The sequence below is a fragment of the Oncorhynchus gorbuscha genome, linkage group LG07 (genome assembly GCF_021184085.1).
Source record: "Oncorhynchus gorbuscha isolate QuinsamMale2020 ecotype Even-year linkage group LG07, OgorEven_v1.0, whole genome shotgun sequence".
NCBI lineage: Eukaryota > Metazoa > Chordata > Actinopteri > Salmoniformes > Salmonidae > Oncorhynchus > Oncorhynchus gorbuscha.
Window position 1 is genome coordinate 32,739,105 of NC_060179.1, and position 11,659 is coordinate 32,750,763.

Here is an 11,659-nt window from a genome sequence, read left to right on the forward strand (position 1 = left end):
AGTGCCCGCCTCCTCACCCGCCAGAGCAGAAATAATATAATCAAATGGCTAACAAGAACATGGTCTCAATTACCCTTCAGTACACAATGTACTGTAGTTACTCTACACTGCCCGGACAGTAGTGGAAAATCACTGCAACTCTGTTAGTTCTTCAGTAAATCTATTAGAAACATTATGCTTGAAATGAAGAAACCTTGCTCAGTTAGTGCCAGTGTTGCCATAGGGCTTGGTAGGATCTTTTTTGTTAATAGCTCAGTGATGTGTTTTAAAAGCAATACACACGTTAACAGGAATTGAGCTGCAGGTCATGCTGTCTGGCGGAAGAATGAACTGACGGCAGAAACTCCCATGGTAGTATACTAAATGCACTGTATGTCTACTGGTGTGATCTAATGTAATGGCGAGCGACACTGTGTGGTATAAGGCTGTATATCCCACGCTGTTACAACACTAGTTATAAAACCTACAGCAGCTCTGACACCTTGTGGTCCCATAGAATACATCAGCCAGTTCGATTGTTAAGATATCTGAGTGAGGTACAGGCTCTTCTATTATTCAATGACATGACATTGAGGTGATCTACGTCACTAGACAGCATACGGCAGTTTGTTTTGTTTTCCACGATGTTCCTAAGCCTTGTGACCTATTCACCGTTGGGTAAGAGTTGACATTATCACAACAATGACACGGCTTGTCCCCGACACAACGACGCGGATTGTCCTTCAATTATGACTTCATGTGGGCTTGTGAATGGAGAAAGAGGAGGAGTCTCTCCTACTTTCACTCATATCTCTCTCCAGCCACGGGGCCCGGTCTATCTATGATTTGTGGAGATAGCACGAGTAGCAGACGGACCGTCCTGAGTACTGTGAACCTAATGCGTGCTGCGTCCACCTACTCTCCTGTGTGGGAGCAACTGGAGACAATCTGTTGAATACTTTTTCCACGGAACATTCTGGAAGGTGTATCCTAGACGGGATTAACCGTATTTCAGGGCCACCACAGTAAGGTAAGACATTTTTATTTCACATATGTTCATCAGTCTTATAACAGTATGATTTAGGAACAATCCACTTAATTGTACTGGGAACAGTCCATGCACTGTTGCCGTGTAACAATGTTGAATAGGGATGTCTGAGAGACATTCTGAAACAAAAACAAACTGCCTAATGTGGTGCAGCGGGGTAAAGCACAGACATCCAAACTATTTAATTGGTTGATGTATAAGGTGTCAATAATAATCAAGATGTTATTGACGTAGCGAAATGAAGAGCGGCTTCTGACTAATATGACTTCTGAAATGAAGGCACGGACATTTATTGAAATGACTGTACTGAAATGACTTCTGTACTGAAATGACTGAAATGACTTCTGTACTTCTGTCCCGTAGACGCTGACCATGGGAGATTGCATCTCAGTCCGTGCTCTGCTAATGCTTCTGGCCCTAGTCAGCTATCTAATTGCACTGACATTCAACATATTGGCTCTATTTGGGCCCTGGACAGGTGAATTCTTACAGTCCATTTTAAGTCAATGACATCTGTATGAAATATACTGTAATATTTTGTAACCTGTGTGTTTGTACATGCAGGTGCTTTCATGCAAACCACACAGTATGTACTGAGCAAGTCCACAACGCACCTAACCCCAGATAGATGGGTACTCTTTCTATGGGATGTCCTTAACATCTGGTTGATCGGCATGTTCATCTATCTGATACACAATCTCCGTAGAAGGTAAGATACTGTACATTAAAGCTAAACTCTCGTTGACACCAAAACACTCATTTAAACATGGGTCCTTCAGACATTTTGGTAATTTGCCTTCCCAAAACCTGGCTGGAATTCAATCAACTTTGCACTGGATATTAGCCTGGTCCCAGATCTGTTCCTGCTATCTGGCTAAAATCCTTGTCACTCATTGTCAAGCCAAAAATGACAATTCTATAATGAGTTGGCAAAAGAGTAAAAACAGACTGGCATTCAGTCTAACTGACGTGACATAAGAAAATAAATCACTGGTCTGTATTTATTGTGAGACAAAACAAAGTGTATTTTTTAAAGTTCAGAAAGTGTGATTTTTACTGTACTGGCTAGGGTTGCAGATTTCCACAAATTCCCTGGTTTTCCAGAATGTGTGTTTATTCCCTCCCAATTACATGAACCTTCCAACCACCGTTTCTGGAAAACCAGGACACTTAGGAAAAGTTAGTGGAATTTTGCAACCCTAGTCCTGGCCCTGATGATGATGATGCTGTTATTAATTACGATGATGATGATGTTAATAATTATGATGATGATGATGGTCTTGTTCCTTAGGGAAGCTTATACATGGATGTACACCACTCCTGCTGTCCTGCCCTATGGATTCTACTTGTCCTGGATCGTAAATAGCATGTTGAATATGGCATGGTTATTTCTGTACGACAAAGAGTAAGTGTTTATATATTTAGGTGTATTTAGTGTACGATAATATAAAGCATTTGGTTCTATTTCAAATACTCGTTTCGATGTCTCACTATGGGATACGCCTGGGTCTGTCCACAAGCTCGAAGGAAGCGCCAACTGGTCTTTCTCACCTCTCCTTCTTGTGGAACCTCAGCAAGACTAGATTTCTGGTTTCCTACCAAACCGTTGTCAGGCGAACCATGAGGTTAACACTGCTGAACATAGGACTTCAGCTTCGGACAATAGTGTTGAGTACTGAACGAAAAGGTTTTGCTTTGAGTAGAATTCTTTTTTTGCCTTGTCAGTCTCCGTTTAGCTAGCACCACACGGCTAGCTATCGAGATTTGGTTAGCCATTGACGCAAGGCTTTAGCTAACTTGGCTAACTAGCTGGAATCTGCAGTTGAAACAATTACAAATCATGGTCCCCGCCACTGTTTCTTTATTTTCTTTATTTTTTTTAGTTGAAGTCGGAAGTTTACATGAACTTAGGTTGGAGCCTTTAAAACTCGTTTTTTCAACCACTCCACAAATCTCTTGTAAACAAACTACAGTTTTGGCAAGTTGGTTCAGACATCTACTTTGTGCATGACACAAGTAATTTTCCCAACAATTATTTACAGATTATTTCACTTATAAATCACTGTATCACAATTCCAGTGGGTCAGAATTTTACATACACTAAGTTGACTGTGCCTTTAAACAGCTTGGAAAATTCCAGAAAATGATGTCATGATGTCATTTCAAGGCCTATCTTCAAACTCAGTGCCTCTTTGCTTGACATCATGAGACAATCAAAAGAAATCAGCCAAGAGCTCAGAAAACAATTGTGGCCCTCCACAAGTCTGGTTCATCCTTGGGAGCAATTTCTAAATGCCTGAAGGTACCACGTTCATATGTACAAACAGTAGTACACAAGTAAAAGCAACAGGGGACCACGCAGCCATCATACCGCTCAGGAAGGAGATGCGTTTTGTCTCCTAGAGATGAACGTACTTTGGTTTGAAAAGTGCAAATCAATCCCAGAACAACAGCAAAGGACCTTGTGAAGATGCTGGAGGAAACAGGTACAAAAGTATCTATATCCACAGTAAAACGAGTCCTATATACACAGAACCTGAAAGGCCGCTCAGCAAGGAAGAAGCCACTGCTTAAAATGGCCATGCTTCAAAACCGCCATAAAAAAAGCCAGACTACGGGTGGCAACTGCACATGGGGACAAAGATCGTACATTTTGGAGAAATGTCCTCTGGTCTGATGAAACAAAAATAGAACTGGCCATCAATATGTTTGGAGGAAAAAGGGGCAGGTTTGTAAGTTGAAGAACACCATCCCAACCATGAAGCACAGGGGTGGCAGCATTATGTTGTGGGGGTGCTTTGCTGCAGGAGGGACTGGTGTACTTCAAAAAATAGATGGCAACATGAGGTAGTAAAATTATGTGTATATATTGAAACAACATCTCAAGACATCATGAAGTTAAAGCTTGGTCGCAAATGTGTCTTCCAAATAGACAATGACCCCAAGCATACTTCCAAAGTTGAGGCAAAATGGCTTAAGGACAACAACATCAAGGTATTAGAGTGGCCATCACAAAGCCCAGACCTCAATACTATAGAAAATGTGTGGGCAGAACTGAAACAGCGTGTGCAAGCAAGGAGGCCTACAAACCTGACTCAGTTACACCAGCTCTGTCAGGAGAAATGGGCCAAAATTCACCCAACGTATTGTGTGAAGCTTGTGGAAGGCTGCCCAAAATGTTTGACCGAAGTTAAACAATTTGAAGACAATGCTACCAAATACTAATTACCAAATACTAATTGACCCACTGGGAATGTGATGAAAGAAATAAAAGCTGAAATAAATTATTCTCTCTACTCCTATTCTGACATTTCACATTCTTAAAATAAATTGTGTGATTCTAACTGACCTAAAACGGGGATTTTTTACTTTGATTAAATGTCAGGAATTGGGTCTTCTCCTGAGCAGTGATAGGTTAAGTGTGCCTTGAATTCTAAATTAACCACTGACAGTGTCACCAGCAAAGCACCCCCGCACCATCACACCTCCTCCGCCATGCTTCATGGTGGGAACCACATATGCAGAGATTGCTCGTTTTTCTTGGCCCAAGCGAGACTCTTCTAATTGGTGTCCTTCAGTAATGGTTTCCTTGCAGCATTTATTTGGGCTTCGATTTCTGAGGCTGCTAAATCTAATGAACGTATCCTCTGCAGCAGAGCTAACTCTGTGTCTTCCTTTCCTGTGGCTGTCCTCATGAGAGCCAGTTTCATCATAGTGCAACTGCATCATAGGGTTTTTGCGACTGCACTTGAAGTACTCAAAGTTCTTGAAATTCTCCAGATTGACTGACCTTCATGTCTTAAAGTAATGATGGACTGTCGTTTCTCTTTGCTTATTTGAGCTGTTCTTGCCATCATATGGACTTGGTATTTTACCAAATAGGACTATCTTCTGTATACCACCCCTACCTTGTCACAACTGATTGGCTGAAACACATTAAGAAGGAAATAAATTCCATGAATTCTTAACAAAGCACACCTGTTAATTGAGAATGCCAAGAGTGTGCAAAGCTGTCATCAAGGCAAAGGGTAGCTACTTTGGAAAATCTCAAATATGAAATATTTTTTGATTTGTTTAACACTTTTTTGGTTACTACATGATTCCATATGTGTTAATTCATGTCTTCACTATTATTCTACAACCTAGAAAATAGTAAAAATAAAGGTAAACCCTTGAATGTGTAGTTGTTTCAACTTTTGACTGGTACTCTATATAATTATATACAGTGCATTTGGAAAGTATACAGACCTCTTGACTTTTCCAAATTTTGTTACGTTACAGCCTTATTCTAAAATTGATTAACATTTCTTTTCCCTCATCAACCTATACGATATACCCCATAATGACAAAGTGTCATTATGGGGTATTTCGTGTATATTTCGTGTATATATATAGGGTACCAACAATTGTCTGCAGCATTGAAGGTCCCCAAGAACACAGTTGTCTCCATTCTTGAAGGGAATACGTTTGGAACCACCAAGACTCTTCCTAGACCTGGCAGCCCGACCAAACTGAGCAATCGGGGGAGAAGGGTCTTGGTCAGGGTGGTGACCAAGAACCTGAAATTCACTCTGACAGAACTCCAGAGGAAGAGAACCTTCCAGAAGGACAACCATCTCTGCAGCACTCAACCAATCTAGCCTTTATGGTAGAGTGGCCAGACGGAAGCCACTCCTCGGTAAAAGGCACATGACAGCTCACTTGGTGTTAGCCAAAAGGCACCTAAAGACTCTCAGACCATGAGAAAGAAGATTCTCTGTGGTTAAACCGAGATTGAACTCTTTGGACTGAATGCCAAGCGTCACATCTGGAGGAAACCTGGCACCATCCCTACAGTGAAGTATGGTGGTGGAAATATCATGCTGTGGGAATGTTTTTCAGCAGCAAGGGACTGGGAGACTAGTCAGGATTGAGGGAAGGATAAACAGAGCAAAGTACAGAGAGATCCTTGATGAAAACCTGCTCCAGAGCGCTCAGGACCTCAGACTGGGGCTAAGGTTTACCTTCCGACAGGACAACAACACTGAGCACACAGCAAAGACAGTGGCTTCGGGATACGGTTCTGAATGTCCTTGAGTGGCCCAGCCACAGCCCGGACTTGAACACGATTGAACATCTCTGGAGAGACGTAAAAAAAGCTGTGCAGCAAACGCTACCCATCCAACCTGACTGAGCTTGAGAGGATCTGCAGAGAAGCTTGGGAGAAACTCCCCAAATACAGGTGTTCCGAGCTTGTAGTGTCACACCCAAGAAGACTCAAGCCGTTAATCGCTGCCAATAGTACTTCAACAAAGCACTGAGTAAAGGGTTTGAAGACTTTTGTAAATGTGATATTTCAGTAGTTTTTTTAATACATTTGCAAACATTTTGAAAAACCTGTTTTTGCTAAAAAAACATTTAAACCATTTTAGAATAAGGCTGTAACTTAACAAAAATGTGGGAAAAGTCCAGGGGTCTAAATACTTTACTAATGCACTGTGTGTATATTTTTATATATAATATACAATTGAAGTTGGAAGATTACATACACTGTAGTCAAATACATTTAAATCCGTTTTTTACAATTCCTGACATTTAATCCTAGTACAATTTCCCTGTCTTAGGTCAGTTAGGATCACCACTTTATTTTAAGAATGTGAAATGTCAGAATAATTGTAGAGAGAATTATTTATTTCAGCTTTTATTTCTGTCATCACATTCCCAGTGGGTCAGAAGTTTACGTACAGTACATTCAATTAGTATTTGGTAGCATTGTCTTTAAATTGTTTAACTTGGGTCAAACGTTTTGGGAAGCCTTCCACAAGCTTCCAACAATAAGTTGGGTGAATTTTGGCCCATTCCTCCTGACAGAGCTGGTGTAACTGAGTCAGGTTTGTAGGCCTCCTTGCTCGCACAAGCTTTTTCAGTTCTGCCCACAAATTTTCTATAGGATTGAGGTCAGGGCTTTGTAATGGCCACTCCAATACCTTGACTTTGTTGTCCTTAAGCCATTTTGCCACAACTTTGGAAGTATGCTTGGGGTCCTTGTCCATTTGGAAGACCCATTTTAACTTCCTGACTGATGTCTTGAGATGTTGCTTCAATATATCCAAACATAACGATGGTCATTATGGCCAAACAGTTATATTTTTGTTTCATCAGACCAGAGGACATTTCTCCAAAAAGTACTGTACGATCTTTGTCCCTATGTGCAGTTTCAGGTTATGTCGATAAAGGACTCGTTTTACTGTGGATATAGATACTTTTGTACCCGTTTCCTCCAGCATCTTCACAAAGTCCTTGGCTGTTGTTCTGGGATTGATTTGCACTTTTCCCACCAAAGTACATTCATGGGAAGGAGAAGGCAACTTGCTGTCACCAGGATTTTTCATAACGCAAAGTCCCCAGCAATGCAGCTGGCTACAAACCCACTGTTCGGCTCTCCTAACAGAGGCAGACAGTTAGGACAGGTCGCAGACAGGTCCCAGACAGGTCCCTGACAGGTCCCGCCAACATGACTCCCCAGGACGGGCAGCCAACAATTCACTCCGTGTCCTGCCCTGCCTCTTCTCGGTGGAGTACAGACTTTACCCCCCATAAAAATGGGGGAGAGGCCCATCTGTGCTCCTAGGACAATACATCTCATGCAGCTGCTCCTTTCTATGCATCCGCTTACAGGGAAGGTGAGTCCCCCCCCCCCGTGCCACTGCTCTCCCCTCAGCGCTCTCATAAGCAACCGAGGCAGGAAGTCAACTTGTCAGTCACCACCGAGCACTGTCCCTAAACCAAAAAAACAATCTATCAACTAGAGCAAATATCATACCCCCAAGACATGCTAACCTCTCACCAGGGGAGGTTAGTAACAGGGGAGGGGAGGTTAGTATTTACGGCGGGGTATGATATGTGTGCGCCTGTAACTTTCTCACTCATCATTATTCACGATTCATTCAAGATTATCTGTACTCATGGTACAGATTGACCCAGGGTTTTCCAAGGTAACTCCGACGTCATGCCTAAGGTCAGTGGCAATTACAATTGTCTCGCCTTGGAGCTTATGGCTTTCCACCCACCACCCTTCAATTCTACAGAAGAAGGGCACCGTATATTAGCATATAATAGTAAGGGTTAACAGCCCCTTGATGGCCTGAGCGGTAATTCCACCAGAGGTTTGGCTACCTCTTGGCCACTGTTCAAAGGCATCTCTTCAAAAGAGAGTTGCTAGGCGGAATGTTGGGCCACCCTTCATATTGGTATGAGGTTTGTAGCCGACTGGACGTCACTGCACCTTCATTGGTGCATACTGTCTTCAGTGTCGGAGCCTCTGAGGGGTAATGTTAGCACTACCCTGGCTTTGGAGAGCATGTCTGCGTGACTGGAGTTGGCCAAATCCCACAGCGAGACATCCAAACAAACATTTGAAATAGAACTTAAGGTTACTTGAGTAACCTCGGTTCTGTGAGAATATGAGTGAGATGTTCCACCAATTTTCCCTGCTCGCAAGAGTGCAAGGAAGAGAGGCATGCTTGAGAATTACCAATTGGCGGAGGAGTTGGTTCCTTTATGGAGGAGAGGGGCTCACCTCATTTGCTACTCGACCTGTCTGTCTCCAACAGACGCTGTGCGTTTGTTTTGTTTGAGCTTTTGGACATGCCCAGACATATCCCGTATATCTCATATTCTCATAGAACCAGGGTTACGTAAGTAGCCTTAGGTTTTGATGTTTTGAGTTGTTTTGAGTTTCTACATTGAATATAAGGAACTAACTTGTATACTTCTCAAGACAAATTACGTTTTCTAGCTTCTGTGTGTGTCATAGAAAGATGGTGCCAACGCTCCTGATCACAGCCTTACAGGCCATCTCAAATTGCGTGATTATCATGTTCTCCTGCTGCGGACTGGTCGTCTATGGAGCGTGGCTCCACAAATATCACAACAATGATCTCTGGCTCATTCGAATATTGGTACAATCATTTCAACTTTTTTCTATGATTCTCCAAGACCATTGCATTGCTTACAGAAACCTTCCACAAGTGTGCTTTTTGTTACAGACATGTGCCACTAGTTGATGGTGTCCATATTAGGACAACCTCAGTTTCAGAAGGACTGAAGCTGTCCTAATACGGACACCATATCTGTTAACTCTATTACAGGTGCAAAACGGAGTGGCTTTGTATGCAACATGGTGGGCTGTGGCTACCTTTTTACACTTGACCGTTGTTTTAGACCATCAAACCCCAATACCCAAGACAGACGCTGCCATAATGGTACTAGTGCTGCTCCAATTGGGACTCATAGGATGGTGAGAGTTTGTTCCTAACTTGTACCTAACCTCTCAATTCACCAAAGTGGTATTGAATCAATAAACCACATAGCTTAATAAACCATTTATGCTTTGCCAGTAATATTTCCATTGCAAATTGATGAACAGTACATTTGCTTGATATATATATATATATATATATATATATATATATATATATATATATATATATATATATATATATATATATAACGTATAAACTATGACATTGGCATGACAATGATACAATGGCCCTAAGGGGCAAATGTAAAAGCTCATTTGCCGCTTAGGGACACTGTACATTCACCAGAACCCTTTCCTTCTATCCACTTGTTGTAAGCGTGAGACTTTAATTTTAAACGTTTTTTTCCCTCCTTACTACTCTCTCAGGTTTGTCATAGAGAACTGGTACCTGGATAAGCACGTGCGCTACATCCTCACAGTGTACCCTGTGGTGATCCTGGTGTTGGCCGCGAGCGTGGCCAATCCAGCCACGCCCGGTACCCACATAGACATCATGTCCGGTAGGCCCTATGTCCCGAATGACTCCTAAAGTGACACCTACAGGAAGAGAACACCTGTAGGCCGTTTATACTATTAGTAGATTCCCATGGGTCTTCTACAAGCACATCATCCTTAACTGCAACTGATAAGCTGTTATATTTACTATGTGTAAGGATAATGAGAACGGTTTATAGTTCATGCTCTTGGCAATGTTTACACTATCTTCCCCAGTGTCACTGTTATGTGTGCATCTCTATCGGCAGTCACCGCGGTGACTTTTCCACGATTCTTATGTCGACCATACCTGACGCATCATCTCTTTTCCAGCCGTCATCTTGGCCATAACCAGTGTCATATTTATTGTACGCATCATCATGGTGTTGTGGAAGCACAAGCATCAACCACTTTACGGAGAAGAGGAGCTCAGGTCACCGGTGGACATTGCCAGGACACAGAAGCTCATCTTCATGTGAGGGGATGGACAGCTGCTGCGGATATATGTAGGCCCCTGTTGTTTCCCTTAACATTTAATGGCTGAGACCGATGTGACCAAATCCTCCCTGTGTCCACAGCACATGTCGATGGTGATTTGGTACTTCGCTGCTGGCTTTCCACGTGGTGGGTGGGGCCTCTGCACTAGCCAATGCTAATGTCTTTCTCCGCTAATGAAATCGTGTCAATTACTGTGTGTCAAAAACAATGAACAGAAATGCTCTCATGCTGTCAACACTAAAGCGATATTAATATGATCATGTTTTTATGGTTTTGTCCATCTTTTAGTACCACCACGTTGTTTTTATACCCTATTCTTGTCTACCTTTGTGTTTCTACCTTCTCTTCGAACTTCTTTGGTCCTAGGGATTCCCACAGTGAAAAAGCTGAAATTCACTACATTCCTTCAACATAAATGGTTTGCTCAGTGGGAAATGAATATCCAACTAGTCAGTGACAACTGTGTGGAGTTTGAAATAACTATGTGAGCTTATTGCAGTATCGCAGGCACTGTGTCCTGGGATTTCCTATGATCTTCTATGTAGAATAATCCCTTACCTTCTAACGACTCTTGTGTAGCTTGTGAGTGGCATAGAGCAAAACGGATATGCGTGTTATAGTGGGGTCATAATAGTTTGTAGCTCATTCGGACTTTGCAGACATTTTTGTGAGAAGGATCGTTTTCCGGATCCGCCCTTGTCTCACAAACACTGCTCTAGTTCAACCCCGTCAATCAGGCTAATGGTTGGTGTCACCGATGCAGTAGACAAATCCAATACAAAACTCCAGAAGTCTGTAGCTCAAACACACACGATATTTAAGAGGGGTTGGAAGCACTAAATCACGCCGGGGTGACCGTTGGAATCAAAGCTGTGCTATATTGTAAAACACTTTGGACTGCACTTGTGTTTGGGCATAAACAAATAAAGGTTTTTATTACACTTATTATTAATGAACTCATCTGTAAATAGTATTGTGATTTAATGATGCCAAAAACAACAGCTTACCACTGTGCAATAGTAGTGTAACTTAGTGGTTAGACACTTTTGGGAAATTGCAGCCACACACCCACATATAGTAGTGCCCTAGCGAGTGTCATATTGCTCTGGCGATTCTATAGCGGTGATCTGTGAGGCTGCCAGTTGGCTCTTGGATAGGCTGAGCTCATTATGGATGGAATAGGAGTGTGTGTGTGTGTGTGTGTGTGTGTGTGTGTGTGTGTGTGTGTGTGTGTGTGTGTGTGTGTGTGTGTGTGTGTGTGTGTGTGTGTGTGTGTGTGTGTGTGTGTGTGTGTGTGTGTGTGTGTGTGTGTGTGTGTGTGTGTGTGTGTGTGTGTGTGTGTGTCACAGGCTTTCTAC

The 11,659-nt window shown here is 42.4% G+C and overlaps 1 protein-coding gene across 2 annotated transcripts; it reads left to right on the top strand.

The window, feature by feature from the left end:
• The first annotated feature begins 824 nt into the window (after nucleotides 1-824).
• On the top strand, nucleotides 825-11,257 carry LOC124039188. 2 transcript variants are annotated; one of them, XM_046355098.1, is made up of 8 exons: nucleotides 825-1,009; nucleotides 1,391-1,505; nucleotides 1,592-1,736; nucleotides 2,319-2,432; nucleotides 8,805-8,967; nucleotides 9,157-9,305; nucleotides 9,696-9,829; nucleotides 10,137-11,257. In XM_046355098.1, the coding sequence occupies exons 2-8, from the start codon at nucleotides 1,400-1,402 to the stop codon at nucleotides 10,280-10,282; spliced, it is 957 nt and encodes a 318-aa protein (XP_046211054.1). In that variant the 5' UTR covers nucleotides 825-1,009; nucleotides 1,391-1,399; the 3' UTR covers nucleotides 10,283-11,257. The 2 variants fall into 2 exon arrangements, with proteins under 2 accessions (XP_046211054.1, XP_046211055.1); XM_046355099.1 differs by having other exon boundaries at nucleotides 8,823-8,967.
• Nucleotides 11,258-11,659: the final 402 nt, after the last annotated feature.

Coding starts and splice junctions, on each gene's coding strand:
- LOC124039188 (XM_046355098.1), top strand. CDS start 1,400: ATGGGAGATTGCATCTCAGTCCGTGCTCTGCTAATGCTTCTGGCCCTA. Junction 1,506..1,591: donor TCTATTTGGGCCCTGGACAG/GTGAATTCTTAC, acceptor TTGTACATGCAG/GTGCTTTCATGCAAACCACA. Junction 1,737..2,318: donor ATACACAATCTCCGTAGAAG/GTAAGATACTGT, acceptor CTTGTTCCTTAG/GGAAGCTTATACATGGATGT.